The sequence below is a fragment of the Phycodurus eques genome, chromosome 6 (assembly GCF_024500275.1).
Source record: "Phycodurus eques isolate BA_2022a chromosome 6, UOR_Pequ_1.1, whole genome shotgun sequence".
NCBI classification, from domain to species: Eukaryota; Metazoa; Chordata; class Actinopteri; order Syngnathiformes; family Syngnathidae; genus Phycodurus; species Phycodurus eques.
This window is the reverse complement of record NC_084530.1, coordinates 28,450,964-28,469,855: the sequence shown is the minus strand read 5'-3', so window position 1 is coordinate 28,469,855 and position 18,892 is coordinate 28,450,964. Positions and strand designations below refer to the sequence as shown.

Below are 18,892 nucleotides of genomic sequence, written 5' to 3'. Positions count from 1 at the left end.
TGCTTTTTATTTTTTATTTTTGAGTGCGGCTGAGTTGGACTCAAGTGTCTGTTTTTTGTACCGTTTGGTGTTGAACACTGCCCCCTGCTGGTTGAAGTTACTCCCTACACATTGCCTGATAAAGTGGTTGAGCATTTATACTGGCCACTAAGACTGGCAATAAACCACCAAGCAGTACAAAACATGACACAATTGCATGCGAACATGTTATTTTTCATACATTAAAATGATGACTATCATCGAGCTAACAGGCACGTGCACAGACATTTCTGGGGGCAGGCGCTCAAATCCCAAAAAAGACACCCATCACCAAAATTATTCATACAGTTGTTGTCTGTATTTTACTTGCACATTTAATTTTGTTAACTAAATCAACACAGCCAGTTACGCAACGATTAACAAAGGAGGTGAAGGGAGGCTAGAGTGGCTCTAAAAAGTCAACACACCCCTGTCCAAATGGCAGGTTTTTGGAAGGAGAAGGAAAGGGGCTTCGGGTAAGGTGGGAGCACATGTACAATTCAGAGAGGCTAATTTATTTCGTATAAATATTGATGAATGGGGGGCGGGGGGGGGGGGGGCTGCAGCAAAAAAGGGCATTTTCTTCATCCAGGACAAAAGGCCACCTGCTTGAGCACCACCTAGTGGCTCTGTGCGCACATGCTAACTAGTATACTGCCACGCTGCTGTCACTTTACAACTATGCCATGCAAGACAGCGATTGTAATACTGTATAATTCTACCTAACGTGCCGATTGCGTCATACACTTGTAAAAATAAATGCCATACCTCAAATAGACACCTACATTTTTTCCCCCACAGGAAAAACATATCAGCTCATCTGTTTGGTTGTTTTTTTTAAATTCTATAACACTTGAGCTCATTCGGGTTTCGGGTGAGCTGGAACCTATATCAGCCGATTATTATAAAAATGTAAGCATGCCCCTGTCCTACTAACTATAGCATAAACACTACTTTTGTAATGCCATAACATACAGCACGCCAATTTTGAGCATCAGTGTAAAAATAAACAAGCAAAAAAAAAAACAAAAAAAAAAAAACAGTATCGCTCAAAATAAACACCTCCCTTTACCTCAGTAAAGGAAAAACCAAACCGAAGCCGCCTCCGCACCGGACATGGCATCTGTAAAGCTGAAGCTTACAGCGCAGTTTAAAAGAGAAATTGCATTCCAGAAGCTTCTACATGACTTGAAAAGAAAAAGAAGGATTTGACGTCTGTCGAGGAGAACAGAGCGTGCCTCACTGCTGAGAAGAATAGATTGTTAATATTATTAACTTTATTACAGACAATCTATTGTGAGCCGATACAAATGCAGTTTGGAATATTTCCGTTACTGCAAGCAAGGTTAAAAACGAGATAACAAACACATTTGGGAAAAAAACTCAAACCTGTGACAGTCTCAACCAATAACTGAGCATTGTTATTATCATTTTTAAAATCCCCTTCGTGCGTTAAGATAATATCGTGTGAGTCTTTTACATCATTTGAAGCGACAACATTTGTGGTGTGGTAATTGCGGTTTATTTTGCTAAATACAAAACATGAAAAGAACATAATTTGGACATTATTGAGTCACACCCCCCCCCCCCCCCCCCCACACACACACACATTTTTCTTTTTTTTGTTCGAAAAATTCCAACTGAAACAGTTGAATGCAGATAATGTGTGAGGTATAATATTATATAATATATATTTTTTCTTGCTGTTGGTGGACGGGGGTGGTTTAGTTTAGGGCTGCTTCAGGAACTCTCATAAAGTTTGGCGCAAACCATTTTTGAGGCAATGGTGGGGTGCTGTAGTTTTTCTTGTTAAAATATTCCATTTCAAGCAAGTACTGTATGCTTTTACACTTATTGGGGTTGTTTAAAAGGACATCAATTTAGGGGTGCTGAGATTCATTTTACATTCCCAGGGCTTTTGTAATCTTAACATTTGTCCCACACATTAAACGTAATCATATAAGCGTATCGTGTGAGGCGTAAGAAAACATTGAATTTACTGTACAAAATTCTTCCGTGTTAGGCGCCGGTCCGAGCCGAGCCGCTGGCTCCGATATTCTGGAATTAAGCCGCGACAAAATGAACGGCACATCAATAAAGAGATCTGAAAAGAGAGAGAGAGAAAAAAAACAAACAAAAAAAACATCATCCACCCTCCAAAAAGTCTCAAAAGAGAAACATCAGGAAACACACACATGAAAATATATTTTGTTAGCCTAACAGCATCATTGTCAAAGTCTTTTTGAAACTTACTGTCACAACATGAATAAAAACTACCACTGTGCTTTGTTTCTTTATGTCGGTGAAGATGCTCAGTCATAGAGGTCGAGAGGTCAAGGTTGAATTGAGGCAAGTGGACTCTTCTGCTTTGTTGAATTGGTGTTTTTTTTCTCTCTTGTTTTCCGACAGCATCCAAATATAACATAGTGACATATGTTAGTAGCTAACATTTGGTGGCGTGTACAGAAAGTGTCCCTTCTCTCACATCACTCAGTGCACAACACAATAACAAAAACGAGTACGTTGTTTGTCGAAGGCAAAAGCGGATAAATGACAGATGTCACGGCGGTTACTCTTATGACTCTGATGCGGTTCATTTTGTAGGATCTCTGTGGGAAAGGCCGGGTTGTCCAAATGTTCTCTCTTTTCTTTTTTTCTGACCGGCGGCATGACATTTCATTGATGAGAAAACAGCTGTGAAGTTCGGAGAGTTGACAAGAAATCACACTTGTGCACAGTGTCCATAAAGTCTCTTTACAGTTGAACCAAAGGTATTACAAAAGCCAATGAATGTGAAACTGAGTTCAAGTAAATCGTAGATATTGAAGTATTTGTTGCTTTGTCATCCCGCCCTTTATCGCACACCGTCTTTGACGCCATAAACGTCTTGTGCCACGCAAAAACCGAAATGTCGTCCATACTTAATCCCGCAATCTGGAGTCTGTCTTCCATACTTGGTCCACAAATCCGATCTTGTTTTAATAAACCGCCACACACTTTGTACCTTATTTCGAAAAGTAGCCCCCCCCCCCCCCCCCCCCCACATTCCAGGGGGAGAAATCTTTCCAAGAACTCAACATAATCCTAACATCAATTAAACATAACTAGCATGTAAACCCTTACATTTTGACCCGAATATGACCCGTTTCAAAGAAAGTAATGTTACCAATATGTATCCCTCATTGCTAGCTGACGAGCTGCAAACATAGCAATCGGGTTGCTCTAATTGCCGACGTGTACGATCCCCATAGCAACTATTTCGCAAGAAACAGTGACGAGTAGTGAGTTCAATTCCCGCAGAACAGAAAGAAGAAAACATGAGCAGAATCATTTCCACATTGATTTGAGAATGGCGCGATCACGAAGTCAGTCGCGCCGAAGATTCTTCCCATTTATCGTGTACATTGCAAAAGCTGTGATTTAGTCGCGTAGGAATTTTTTAAAAACATATTTTGCCCAGGTCGCCGAGCCGCTCTCGTGCAACTCTACCGAGGCCTGACCAATTGCTCGTGCGGCCGATCTAATTGGCCGATATTAGCCCTTTTCAATTTGTTTTCCCCACCAAGTTTTTCGTTGAATACATGATCATATTACAACATAATACAAGGCTAATGATATTCAAACAATAATTCAAACAAAGAAAACTCTGCCAATGTATTTGTCTATTTTCGCAGCTTTTTCTCTCTGTTGTTGTAAAGTAAAACAAATACTAAAGGACAAAGTATTGTAAAACAGTCACATGTTCTGCCTGTAATTCACACCTTTATTGTCGTCAGCTTTAAGGGACCAAAACAAAAGTACATTTATTCATGATATAGTTGTAAATATTAATCGACCGATAACCCTTATGAGCTACAAATGATTTCCCTTTGTTCGTCTGCCTTTCTATTCCGCCGGTGTATAGCGACAGGCAGAATGATGAAACGCTCTTCCACGAGAGGGCAAGAAGGTAAAACAGACCTGCAAAAAACGTCTCGCTGATCAAAACAACAACAAATGTTGGGAAACGCTGCTTTAGAGGATAGAAAGCATCTTTGCGATGCGTATTTGTGGACATATAAACATCTCTGAATTGTCCTGAGCGTCAAAAACAAACGACAACATAAAAAAACATCTCCAGCGGTCTTACGAGGCTTCTCCCCCCGGTCCGCAAAGCGTCTGCTCCGCCAAGTTTGGATGATCAGAGTGTTTGATCGGCGGCAGCCAACGAGTGTTAATCTCGTTGCGGAGTGTCGGCGGGGGCGAGCGGACAGGGAGGTGGTGTATTGCTTCGACGCAGCTGGCTTTAACGAGCCTTTCCTCGGCTCTTTCGCTCCCGAGAGAGGAGAGGGGGGGACGAACAAGACAGAAGCCGGCCGGTCGGTCGGTCGCCTCGGCGGGCCGGCAAACGAGCTCGCGCCGCCGTTCCCGCCGCGGGCCTTCACACCTGCGTGGACTTCACCCGGCGGAGAGGAAGCCGGGCGCCGCGGTGGGCGGGGCATGGCTGGGTGGCGCCGTCGTCAGGCCGGTCTAGACCGAGCTGGTGAGGCACCTCCGCAAGGGGTGGCGCGCGGGGGCGGGGTGCGGGATGGGCCGAGGGTCATGTGATCTCAGAATATGGTAGCCCTGGAGCCTAAAGCAGAAGAAGAGCGTAAAATGGTACGATCTCATTTGGCAAACGCCGAACAGACGCCGCGCCCCAACCGAGCGGCTTGAATAAAGAAATGCCTCGCCTCCGACACCCATTTTGGACAGCGTCGCTGCTCAGCTGGAGCCAATCCCAGCTGACTTCTTTTCTAACAACCAAATTGCAGTCTTGTGTGATTTAATGAAACCTTCAAATGTGTTTACTCAGGAACACGTCTTGTGGAAGTATTATGTTGATATTCAAATGATTTATGGACACTTTCCTTATGGGGGCATTTCACCCTGCTCTCCCCTATTAATCTACTCTTATGGATTCATGAAATAAAAAATGGTATTATAACTAAAACAATTCTTCACCCACCCCTTACCTGAAGGCCACTTAACTTTTCGAGTGGACTCTCAACACGAGGCAGACTCAGCAGAGGAATCCCGGCCGGCGTCTCCGAAGGTTGCGGCGCCGGACGCAGAGGGTTCGGGGTCGCTGTTTGGGCCGGCCGGAAATTGTTGATCACGCAAGACACCTGACGCGAAAAAGAAAAAGAAAAGAGGACATTAGAGACCAAGAGGGGGTGGTGGGGGCCGGGCATTCCGCCAATCTTCCTCTCACCAAGAAGGCGGCGATGGCTCCACCGGTGATGAACCCGGCCAGGACGTCGCTCCAGTGGTTCCTGTGCTCCGTCACCCTCACCACGCCCACCAGCACGGCCAGCGACAGCAGCACCAGGCACAGAGTCGGCTTGGTCAGACGGGTGCCCTTAGTGCGGAAAACCAGGGTCACATACATCTGGAATGGAAAGACGCACAGAAGGAAGCGAGATTTATTGCCACAAGAGGGCGCGCTTGTCAAAGGCTGACACTGGATGTAACACCTCCTGCCAAATAAGGCCAAGTAATAAAATACAAACCGGGGCAGTTTTAACACTTCACTTGTTATCAGCAGTATTGCGACTCTGTTCGGGTGGAATCGACTTGCCGCTCGTTAGGAAGCCATTCTTGCACACAAGGGTAATTAAGAAGTTTGTTGGCTATTCATGAAGCGAAGCACATTTCGGCTGGACCATTTTCAGGATGTGTGCGGACCTTGACGGTTAAAGCCCAAACGTGAACAGCACATGATGTACTTCCTTAAAACGGGGCGGAGAAGCTACGAAACATGGACCATAAAAAGCCAAGGAGGGCATTTGAAAGCAATTCTGAAAAGATATAAAGCCCGAGAGGTGACACAAATACGCCAACGTTGAACCGCAAATGTCCGGGGGTCCGCTACATCATCGTAGCGTGGGGGATTTTGCCCAAAGCATGTCGAGGACACGTAACTAAGACACTTGGGAACTGTTTTAAAATGTGAAAGAAATTCATAAAATGTCTCCTTTACTGCAGTGGGCCGGCAACCAGTCCAGGGTGCGCCCCGTCTGTCATCGAAAGTAAACCGGGATAGACTCCAGCTTCCCCGCCACCTGATTGAGGACACAATCTATGAGAAATGGCTTGATGAAGAAATCTTTAGCTACCACAGTATAGATGGCCGAGTAAAAGCTGAGCGCCGCATCTTTGGAGGGGAATGACTTGCGCGCGGACGCCACCAAGAAAGGGTTCCCCGTGCAGGCGCGTTGCTCCGTGATGTACTGCAGCGAAGACTGGCAGCCCAGCGCCGTGTAGTTGGGCTTGCAGGCGCTCAGGAAATGAGGCGTCTGGTTGCCCGTCACCACTTGACCCGCGTTGGCGAAGATGGTGGTCGTGAAGAGGCCGAAGGAGTAGACGCCTGCGTGCGCATGAGATAGAGGAATACGTCACTGACGTCGAACAATTCCCTGCAAGGTTGGTTACATGCGGATTTGTGATTGGCAGCCTATAATTCATCATATCATTAGCTACACCAGTCAGTCGGCTTTGATTCACAGTTTCGATGCTCAATGCGAACGCACAATGTAAAACACCACGGACGTGCTAACGGAATTAGCATCAATGTCCCGGTGTTATAAGCGATGGACGTTTGAACACAGGCGGGGCGGCAACACGTGGAGACAATAGAACAATAGTCACCTGGAATGTATTCTTTATCCTCTGCAAAAAACACCTCAAATATATCTCATAATATTCATGCATATATATGCATGAATGTGCATTGTATTCAATTATGTTATTACTGTATGTTTGTAGAAAGTACTTTTTTTATGGGTTTTTTTATGGGGGGATGAAATTCAACTTCAGCGGTTAAAAAAAGTAGTTTTAGTTACGTTTAGAAATATGACATGCAGTACATGTTTTCAAAGGCTATTTTTGAATGATTTTTTTCCAAAATGATTATTATTAACTAGCTACTGAGCAACAGTTGGCTAATGCTGGTCCCAGGACGACACCGGTTGAGAGCCACGGTATTATTCTTGTCAGAACCAAGAAGAAAGCATGCCGCATCATGAAGCGCTTCAATGCAGGCTCTTTGGATTTCAGCGAGTGCTCACGTTTCAGCGCTTTTAACCCGAATGAGGAATTTCAAAGTGTTTGAGTCGGTCAGAAATTAATTCCACCACTAAAACTAGTTTTTCTGTCCAGGAATATACATCAATAACTATAATTGTAGTATTTATAAGTATGATTTTTATTTTATTTTATTTATTTTTTTAGAAAAAATACATACTATTTATTAACTATTAATTACATTTCACCATTAAATATATAATTCTAATGTGTTTTGTGCCACAACTAGGCTGGGTGAAGATCCAGAGCCACTTTCGAGTGTCTCCCAGTGTCAGCCAAATTAGCCTGGGGCGGCATAGATTAACATGAGCTAACAGCATTAGCCTGCGATAAACTACCCTTCCTTGATTATTATTATACATGTACTGTATAAAAACTATGTTTCAGCATTAAATACATCATCATGGTGATGCTAATATTTCAGCTACCTTATAGGGAGAGACAATGCATTAGAAAAACACCTGGCCCAAAACCACAACAATAAACATATATTTTTGTAACGGAATACCTCCGCGGCAGCGTCAGTCAAAACAAAATCAGCATTATAAAAATCGCCCAATGAAATGATCATTAAGAACTCTGTGAAGCGTGTGGAATTAACTGAGACAAAATGGAGCGCGCTACTCGGCTGCACCCAATCTAAGCAGATCATTTGCTGTCCAAAGAAGTACAACATGACGTAAGCTCTGGCAAGATGAACATCGTAAAGCCTTCTCCTGGCAGCGTTATCCGGCTAAATACGACACTGTATATTTGTAAAAACTGTTCATAACATTCAGAGAAACTTTGCTCTTCCTTTGAATATGAATTAAGAAACTCTTTTAAATAGGTCATTAAGTCAAAATCTAGTCCAAACTCTTTGTAAAGGTGGAAGTTTGGATCCAGATCTCATGAGGTCGTGCAGGTGTACCTAATGAAGTGTATGGTGAGTGTAAATATGAGGAAAGATCCGCCCCAAAAAATGAAAACAAAGGCTGTTTTTGACTTGTCCACAAACTGCATGACTTTCAGTTTCGGCCCCGAAAAAAAAAAAAAGGATGGAAACCTCTCCTGAGTTCAACAAAAGAGGCGGTTCTTATCTGCCAAAAAAAAAGAAGACTGACCCAGAAAGCGTACGATCCTGCGGAGGAGCGGGTTGAAATAGCAGCAGTCTGCGGTCACGATGGTCTTCTCCTGAGCTCCCTCTGACTTGACAAAGAAACTTGTCACCTCTCCAATCAGAATCTGGGACAGAACAGCAAGGGAGAGAATGTCAATCAAATGGAGATAAAAGTGTGCGTTTAAGCGCCGATGACCCTCTCTGGCTTTTCCGTCACTTGAATGTAGCGCACGTCAAAATTATTCATGAGTGTTCCTCCCCCCCCCCCCGCCTGCCAGCGATGATGCTGCATGTTGCCTTGGCCTGGCCTGCTTTTGCTTCGCCTCGCCATTTGGCAGCTCGAGGAACGCCAAACTCGCATCCTCGTAATCCGAAATACGTTACCTGATTTCGACGAGCAATCGCTCGGACAAGCGCGAGTAGAACAAACGCCACACTGGAAGACCCGACCCGAGTTTCAAACCTGTGAGGCAATCATAAAATACTTCTAAAAGTTCTTTGTCAAATGTTCAAATGCTCTCTGTAGGTTTCCGTGCCTCTGTGCTCTAGGTCAACAAATGGAAAAACAATAATGAATACATTAAACCTTTTCTCCCAATTCAATCACCATTAAAATTGAACTATTGTGAGGGGATATATGTCCATTCAATGAATTCCAGAAGGAACCCACCCCGCGGCATATCGATCCATTTTTGACGAGGCGATAAATCCAACTGAGCAAGCGCGTAAGCCGAGTCAGCAGCACGGGTAGATGTAGGTTACCGTCCCATACAAAATGCATGACTCACGGCCTGCAGCGGCGGCGGATGCTAATGCGCCGCACGTAGCTCAAACGTGTGCAGCGGCGTGACGGACAGACGGCCGCCGCCGCGGGTCTCGTACAGGAAAGAGCCGCTAATGAAGGTTTCACTGAGAACGATGAGGCTCCGGCATAAACGCCAAACTCTACGTTCTCTTCTGTCTCTTATGTAGTTTTTACACAGTGCCTCTATTGTTCTGACTAAGACAGCACATAACTGAAACGCCTTGTGTTACAGGCTACATTTAAGTGAAATGTGTTAGAAAGACTCGCAGTTGGATGTTCAAATGTCAGTAAGGACATTAAAAAGTGCTATTTTAAAAGTGTTATTTTAGACTACGTCTTATACCATGTTCCCAACATTTTTGTAGCATGTGTTTTTGAAAACCATCATCGGTATCAATAAGCATTAGCACTCGGTATTGGACAGTTCTCAAATGTAAGTACATATACAATAAAAGTGCAAACGGTTCATCCCCATTTGTTTTCACATCTTAATATTCACAGTGCTTAACTTGTTTTCCCAAAATAGCTGGAAAATCGCATCACTTTCGTGCAGTGGGGAAGGAGCTAGTAATAACATAGTAATAACATCTGCTAATGTGGCCAAATATCACTTTTTTGCAGTCTGTTGTGGTGTAAAGATGTTTTCCTACTCTTGAGAAAATAAGAAAAAAGTTGCTTTGAAGAACCGTCTTACAATTTTTACACTATTGACAAGCGTTATATTTTGTAAAAAGGTAATAGACTATGGTTTAAGATTTACACAGTAATGCCCAATGGTGGGCACCGAAGATGAGACAGCTGGATTATATGTCGTGTTTTTTTTTTTTTTTTTACCTTCAAGCTACTAAAATATCCCATTACCAACTGCCCACTGAATATGGCTTCATTATTCATAAGTCCATTTTAAGAACGTGCAAGTGTAGTCGTTTATGCCAACGCCAACTAACTGTATTTTTGGGACGCAGACATTACAAACTGCGGAAAATAATGGAAGACTGGAACATTATTGGTGGAACTTGTAATATGACTCACCCCCATCCAAAGTCTGCGCGCAGTTGTATACTTCACACAGCATGAGACGTTTCCAACAACAAGGGGCTTTCGCACACACAAACCGATGTAATATAAGATGTCGTCATAAATATATTATGGTACGCTGTGGCGATATTTAGAGCAGCAAAACGAGGCAAGAAAAATAGATACGGCATTTGAAATACCAAAGAAATGTGTGGAGTTCACAGTAAAGTTCATCAACAAAAACCATTGCAGTCGAATGTTAAAAATGAGCGCAGTAGAAATTGTAAGAAAGTTGAACAAAATCCGAAAATCGGTCCAAACTATTTTTCCCATAAGAAATAATGTAAAGGGAATGAATTAACTGTGGCTGTTAAACCTTCACTAACTGTAAAGCCATAATTTAAGTTACATTGTAACATTCGCAATGTTACAATGTTAGTGAAGGTTTAACAGCCACAGAGGAGGCAATTGTGTAATAGATATAAGAAAGAAATTAAGTAAAATGTAAAATTACCTAACCATAATGGCAAGGGAAAAGATGCTATCACCTAGTGGCACTTTTAGGTTTTGCTGGACTTAATACATTTTTATGGTATAATAAGTGCACACAAGTGAAACCCAGCATCTTCCCGGTTCGACGTTCCCAAATTTACTTTTTGGTGGGAAGCTATCCTCCGTTATTTACTGAAATAATAATAAGAAGAAAAAAAACAATCACCTTTTCGCTCTTTTTGTGCTCAGGCTAAATTTAGCCCAGTATAATTGTTGCTATCGTTGCTTTGGCGGCGCCTTGTGCTATCTCGCTGCCTTGTGAAAGTAATCCTTTCCAATTGGTCAGCGAGCTCACGATTTGATGCTGTCACGTATTACGATGAAAGTTGTCTTGGACTATCGAGGCACGTGTGTTGAACTTGAATTTGCGCCACTTTTGGGATGCTCAACCCTTTTTGTATGTCGCCATCTGTGAGGTGCGCAGTTGCTCGGAGAGAGAACAGAAATAGGTGTTGTAGCTCACTTGCAGACTGTTGAAATGCTTTGAGAGTCAGATTTATTCTTCCCTTTCAAGGGAAGATCGTATTGCATGTGCTGCCCCGTGTAAAGCAACATGTGAAAATGACGGAAGGGGACAGGGAAGAGTCTGCCTCACAGCGATCCATGTCAAGTGAATACAGTAAGTCGACTTGCCACGTCTCCTCACTTACTACTCCACCACAACGGCTTGCAGGGAGCACGTTCGATGGCGAGCGGCACCCCCCGCCGATGAGCCACTTCCCCCCCCCCCCCTTCAGTCATGTATTCAAACGTACCCCACGTCAATACTCGTCCCTTCTTACAAGTACCGCACTCGGAAGGTCACTTGTTTCCGACTCAGCGAGCTCCCACTTCCATCACCATCTCAAATGAGACATCTTGACAGCCCTTTTGCTTTCCTTCTCTAAGTTTGTATTGGAACGAAGTCTTTGTTCCGACATCTCTATAAAAGATTAAGACCTTGGAGTTTGAGGCAGGATTTCTTGTTCTGCTTTTGTAATGTCTGCCTTCCAAACCAATCTGTTCGGCTCAAATGATGTCATTTCGCACAGTCTTGCATGTAGGCTGCTTCTGACTGCTCCAATTTTTCTGGTACTTGTGCCACATTTCCCGAACGGAACGGAAAGTGTCGAGCTCGCTGTCTCCTACCAGGTGAATTCACATCAAGGATTATATACGCTGTGCCAATTGCGAAGACTGTGAAGTCTACTTTGAATACATTTAAAGGCTATTGTGAATGGGTCACTGAGTGGGATGACAGCTGCACAACGATTTAAACCAGCGGATTTCATCATCTTTCATGCATTTCATTAAAATAGGAACTTGTAGCGACAGTGGCAACTGAGCAGGCTGCCTTTAAACTTGGATGTCAATCCAAAGATTGGCCCCAAAAAAATAAACGGAATTTATGGATACCCTACGGAGCGCCCCTGGTGCCAAGGTATGAGAAAAATAAAATTCATTGATAATCTGTTCCCTCAATTGAGTAATGTGTACCCTCAGTTAAGTAAACTGTACCCTCACGTTTAGTCATCCGTTCCCTCAATTTACTTATCTGTGCCCTCAGTTTAGCAAATGTCTGGGGCTTCATATACAGTTCAGTTTGAGTTGAAAAAAAAAAAAGTGGGATGTAGGCTATATCACGACATGACAATTTAGTCACAGAAGTCACACCAGTAAGAATCTAAGATCCAAATAGAATTGACTTTACTTATACGTATACGGAGCTACAGACATTTTGCTAAACTGAGGGTACAGTTTACTCAACTGAGGGTACAGATCATCAATGAATTTTATTTTTCTCATACCTTGGCACCGTGGGGTCTCCCTAGATACCAGTAAACTCCTGGAATTAGGAAATAATCAGCCAGTGGCAGCATACTACGGCGTAATCGCTGAAGTGGAAAGCTCTCAATGTTGGACAATTTGGAATTCGGACCATATTCTCGAAATTTGCAGAAACTGTTGGAGTTTGAACCACTTTCATGTATGAGGTCAAATGAGACGTCAGCATGTCAAAGGCTCAACTTTGCATGCGTGTTTTCCTTATGGCGGACCAAACCGAACACGGGACGTGAAGCACAGAAAGTGAGTTAACGCGTTCGAAGGGTCGTCTTACTTTAACTTTTAATCGTGATCGACTTCTTTTGACAAAATCATCCTAAAGTATGGAGTCATAGAAATCAGATTAGGAAAATATTAAAATAAGATGAGAGAAAAAGTACTGATGAAAACACATATGAAGAATTTTTCTTCTCATGTCATGTGCCGCCGCGCGTTTAACAAACAATTGACTTGCCCTGAAGCGCGTCTGTCATGTGGACTCACACACGGACGCAACAACAGCAAGCGAGGAGGTCAAGCCGCCGATGTGCCCGCTGCCCGTCCGTCGGCTGAGAAGACCCGCGGTTAGCTTGTGAGCTAGCAGGTGGCTGGCACCTCCCGCTGCGGCGTGGAAAGCCCCACAACGATCCGGTCGGATATTTTTCAACCACCGGAGGCTTTATCGCATTTGGCTTTTATCGATGCCTCTTTAGAGTGTTTTTGGTACAGATACGGTGTAAAAGCGGTGCCGTTTCTAGTGTCGTACGGTTAAATCATCGCTACTTTTGCTAGCGGTGAATGGTGCACCCTGAGTAAAAATGTTAGTGAAATGAACAACACTTTGGTTGCTCGCATCGTAAACGTAACACATGGCTGACCGTGACTGTTAAAAAGTAGGTTTCGCTCTCTAGAGCCTTTATTCGCCCAAGCACGCTGCACAGACCAATTCTACGCTACTTATCAAACGTTCTAGCGGGCCTCTTAACATGCGAGCTGAGAGTTTGGCACATAGTTTTACACTTTATTCGGCATGCTTGCTCTATGCAATTTTGTCTCTTCTCACAAGTAATAAACTGCAAAGACGAGTGTTTCCTCGTGTTTGCTACCATAGCAACACAGCCACAAGAGCGATGGATGCAGCAGTAATTGTCGATTTGACGTCACACCGACCGTATAAAAAGCCGCTCGGGCTCCGCGGCCAGCGTGGAAATACGCGTGAGCGTTTACATCGTTCCCATCATTGCTTACACCTCGGGCTCGTTGTGCGATGCCACTAAAATTAGACCTCCATTTACACCACAAATGGTGAATTCTCTCTGTATCTCGGTGTTAAATGCATTAGGGTCGGGTTGAGGCTGTATAATGCAGGTTTCATTGGAAGCTCTTAGCGTGTTTGCGTGGTTGACGACTGTTGGAAAAAAATGACTGAAAGTCGCAGAAAAGAACCCTGTATGAGATGACGGTGCAAAGCTTCTGCAAATATCCTATGTGGACATTGCAAGTTCAGTTCGTGTCTTTAAACACACGCATGCGCGTGGTCTCACACACTGGTGCCGGTGGTAACCATGACAATTGAGCTACAGCTCCAATATCATCACCCACATCCTCTTCTTCCATCTCCTATCTGTCTCGCCCTGCTTTTAGTCACTTTGCCAGGGCAGCTTTGCGACTCTTTGTGGAAGAAAAACTAGGCTAGTGGAAACATTGTAATTACTTCAGTGTTTATTTCTCAGTCTCGGTTCCATACACTCCCTCCCCACTCTCAGAAAAGGGGAAGATTAGTTGAGCACGAGGTATGACCCCATTCCTCTTCACCTTTTCTCCTGATCTCCCTTGCCTGTTCTCCTTGCAACTTCTCTCGCTCCTTCTCAAATGATCCTTCACTTCCTCGAAATGGTTGTGTTTTCATCAAGGGTTTTATGTTGGACCCGTGTGGGAGCAGCTAATCTTGCAGTGCTGTGAGAGAATTGCCGGATTAGGGGGCTCTCATGTATGGGCTGAAGTTTTTTCTTACGGCCCAGCGAGCCGGTCGGGCGTATCGTCATGAGGCCTGTCTTCATCTCTTAGGACTCCGTATCGCGTGATTGCCAGTGACAGGATGAAGCAGTGATGATCTCTCCTCATGCCACGGGCCGTCGTTTTCTTATTCACTGCTCCATCGCAAAGACAAAACTGCTGACGACACGATCTTTCAATTCATCCATCTAGGTTTCTACGTCTGTTCAAGCACGTTGGCGGTCAATCGCGTCAACCGAAGATCACTTCGTCTAGAACCTAGAGATCGACCCTTAAACCACTAAAATAGAGATACTGTTGAACTGATCCCTCACTGACAGTGTCACTCAAACTAAATAGTATTATCGTCACTAAGGTAGATTTTTATAAATACCTTGTGCACAGGTGCATCTTCATAACTATCGTGGACACCTTTATTTATTACAGTTGTTCAACATGTGAAACTCTTTGTATTATATATACATTATATTCACTAAATACAGAGTGGAATATATCATCTATTGTTCACAATTTTGATGATAATAGTTTACAGCTAACAAAAATCCAGAATTTACCATCTCATGAAATTACAATAATACATAACGGCACTGTTGGGCAGAAAACTTGTATGTCTAAATATGGTTAATTTTATATATGTGCATTTTTTTTTACAAATTGATATTCAGTGCCCACGAGGTCAGTTATTTTTTACATAGCTATCAATCAGATGTATTGAAAACAGCAAAAATAGCTCAAGAGCAACCCTTTTTTAAATCATTATTTATTTGATTTGTTTTACTTGTTGAAATGTAATAGTTTTGCCAATGCAAGGACTCCGCCCAAGAGTGGTGAAAAAATATCTAACGAATTCTTAATGTAGAAATTATGCAAGAATTGTCTTTCTGAAAAGTATTTATCGATGTGTTAAATGAATCTGTATAACGTAAGAGTGTCACATGAGATGCACGTGCTTTGGAATCCACTAGAATGTTCTGTTGCGTCTGGTGCTGAGACCACTGAGTGTTGGCAAATAAAGAGGATTCCGATTCAGATGTCTTCCGATTCATGATGATGTCCGTGTCCTTTCATATAACACAGCTGCTCCCAACAGTGTTGAAATCACAGTATCGCATTCACTTCAAAAAAGTACAAATTTCCATTAATCTCCTTAATCCTTTTTTTTTTTTTTTTTTTTGGACAAAGATGTGACCTCATCCTCTCTCCTAAACCATCCCGAGGAGAGGACCATCATGGGAAGTGATCTTCTAAACAATCCATTGGCAAGAATGAAAAGGATGAGTTCCAGTACAAGACACAAATCTTGTCTTCCACTCTGTAGTACTTCCAAGTCTCGTCTGTCTGTCAACATGGGGCTCCATTATTCATGAAAGATTGTCCTGAGGCTTAGCACCACGCAAACGTCTGGACAATTTGCATATGGGCGTCGGACGGATATGCACGTGTGTGCGCTAGTGCTTTTTTGCACATCGACGGTGTGTTGCAAAGCTGTTGATAACGGCAATCAACGGACGAATGCCACAGACGAGGATGATTGCCACTACCTCACTTTCTTTTGAAGATGCGAACCTGGCGAATGTACGGGGGTTCGCTTGTCAAAGATGACAGGGGGGAAAAAAAACGCAATATTTTCTGAATAACCTGAATTTAGCATAACAACAGAGCAGACGGGGAGCATGACAAGAGCTATAATCACGCGGGGCAGATACACTGAAGCATCGCTATGCCTCATAATTGGAATCGTTTTGTCTGTCCGCAGGAGCTCGGTCTAGCACAGCTATGTTTCCCGAGCAGGAAGATGTTGAACGGCAAATGAAATGGGCTTTTTCCTTTGTCCTCGCTGTGACGCTACGTGAAACCCCGTTTATTTTTAAATACTAATTGGTTTGTGAGAAGCCAACGCATGTCCGTGCTGATACTAACGGGAGTGTCTTCATCCCCGCTCGCCATACACAGAATTGTCAACCCCTAACATCACCCTTCAGAGCATCCTGAATATTTTGTCAGGAAAATGTTGATTTTGTCAGGAATACTTCCGTTTCAGCCAAAACTAACACGCACCAGCAGAAAAGACTCCAAGCGACACTAATATGTTTGATATTAATTATGTATGATGACCTAAATTCCAAGTAGTAGTAGTGTTTTTCCTCCACCTAGTGACATCTACAAACCTTTTTACTGGGGTGTCTATTATTTGCTGGTTTTCGCTACACGCGGCAGGGCTCGTTCCTTATCCAGTGCGCTTGTTCGACCTTAGCGATTCCACTGTATATGCAAATTTGCGCCACTGAGCGAAGCCCCCAAGTGGCCCTCTTTAACTCCACACTAAGGTTGGCTCAGGCAGAAAATACAGAGGCATCCAAGCACAATGAAGCATTGTTTACGTCCAGCTTGGTCTACAAGATATGACAGCCCAATTTTCATGCATCCGCAGCTCTCGCTAAATAAAAGCTGGCATGTCTGGATGATATGGTTTGCCGCCATGATTTGCCACAATCTCTCCCGTCACGGAGATGCATTATGCATCAGGGCTTTTGCCGAGACCGCAACAAATAAACTTAGGGGAACTTTGCCCTGTCATGTCTTGATTTTTTTAGCGTATTGTTTTCATGATAGCTCACTAATGGTGTTGTAGTAGTAGTAGTAGTAGTAGTCGTAGTCGTAGTACATTGGCCTGGTTCAGTTCCCACCCAGTGACAGTGTGAATGTGTGAGCGAGTGGTTGTCTGTCTCTACATGTGCCCTGCGACTAACTGGCAGTCCAGACATCGAAAATATGACATTGACAAAATTTGGACATGGGCGGTTTCGGCCCGACGGCAGCGATATAGAACAGCGGAATCCCAACCAATAGTGCTTACCTCTTAAAACATCTTTTTGATGCTGATGACTGCTTTTCAAATACATGCGCACACACACACAAATGGGACGAGGACTCACTAGCAGAGAGGACGTGCGGCGACATCCGCCCACACACTCACCTTTTACTGATCCATTGAAACTTGCAGGATTATTTCCAAGTAGCACACAAGTGCCTCTATTTGCCTCTCTTGCTCAAGTCCTCATTCGCTTTCTGCCTCACATACCAACACAAAAGTCTCCATCCGTCCGCTTTCTTCCGCTCATCCGGAGTCGGGTCACGGGGGGCAGCAGCCCAAGCAGGGAAGCCCAAACCTCCCGTCAGCACTCAACAGCGGTCATTTGCGCTATACTTGACTTGACCCGCTGTAAGCAGAATTGATTGATGCCATATCCTTTTAATCATCATCAGTCATCAAAGCTTTAAGGCTGCCGACACTTCTATCCATGCTGAATTATTTCAGAATACATCGCCACAACTGAAAGTCATTAAAAACATTGATTTTCTTTTAGCGAGTGCGAACATCACAGCTGTCCTTTTTTTGGAGACATGCAGGCACGACTGTCTGTTTTGCGTGAATGTTTCATGTTTGACATTTTTATGCTGCGTGTATACTGTATCTAACAATGGCTTATTGCTAGGATGAAAAAGATAAACGAGCTGTTCATGTCCCTCTCATCTTGTAACGATGCGTATAGCAAGGTAAAATACATTTCCACATGCCATCTAAGTCATGCATTTATTGTTGAATGGTGAAAATAATAACAGTGTTTGAAAGAAGTACTGCCTCCAAATGTAGATAGTCTATTGTCAATCTGGCATTGTAGACAGTTTTCATTGGTTGTTTCGCATTTAACATTACAGTACATGCAGGATGATAAAGTCATAAATCTTCATAAAGTGGAAATCTAAGGATGTCATCTGACAGCTAAATTATGCTGACCTCTCGGACCGTGTCACTCAAAAATGTGCGTTACTATGCGTCTTTTTTTGTGATCATTTTTTTTTTTTTTTTTTTAATATAACTTCTCTTTTATAAGCAGTTTAATCAACAATTACGACAAAGAAATATCACATGCATACAGGTATTTCCCCTCCTGCGCTCTCACCCTTCGGACCTCAACAATTCAGAGAAAACAAATCATATTCATGAATACAGAAGAAAATTGCGTGCTTGCATGGGTTGTCTCCAGTTACTCCGGCTTCCTCCCACACATTCTAAAAACGAGCATGTTAGCTTCATTCAAGGCTCTAAATTCAACATAAGTGTGAACGGTTATTTATCTATATGTGCCCTGTGATTGGCTGGCAATCGGCCCCCGGGTGTACCTCGCCTCTCAACCTAAATCAGCTGGGACAGGCTCCAGTTCACCCCTGACCCAAATGAGAAAATGGATGGATACATCGACCGATATCTGTCTGAATGTAATCATCTCAACACGCAACAGCCTTGCTGACAGTTAAAATGATGATTTTATTATTATTACAAAGCGCAAATGATTGGCACGAACATCTATCTGTATGTTCACCCTGCACGTGGGTGTACGGGAGGGCTCACCAGTGAGGGCAATTTTGAAGATGAAGTTGGTTGATGTCAGTGGAGGAATATGTCCTTATGCTGT

The 18,892-nt window shown here is 43.4% G+C and overlaps 1 protein-coding gene across 5 annotated transcripts in view; it reads right to left on the bottom strand.

The window, feature by feature from the left end:
* Window positions 1-3,432: 3,432 nt before the first annotated feature.
* Window positions 3,433-18,892, bottom strand: part of LOC133403929 (phospholipid phosphatase-related protein type 5-like) — a 48,032-nt gene continuing 32,572 nt past the window's right edge. For all 5 annotated transcript variants that reach the window (XM_061679365.1, XM_061679366.1, XM_061679364.1 and 2 more), the window contains 5 exons: window positions 8,226-8,346; window positions 6,156-6,406; window positions 5,252-5,428; window positions 5,029-5,165; window positions 3,433-4,630 (listed from right to left, as the gene is read on the bottom strand). In XM_061679365.1, coding sequence (XP_061535349.1) covers window positions 4,528-4,630; window positions 5,029-5,165; window positions 5,252-5,428; window positions 6,156-6,406; window positions 8,226-8,346 — 789 coding nt within the window. In that variant the 3' untranslated portion in view covers window positions 3,433-4,527. The remainder of the gene's footprint in view (window positions 4,631-5,028; window positions 5,166-5,251; window positions 5,429-6,155; window positions 6,407-8,225; window positions 8,347-18,892) is intronic.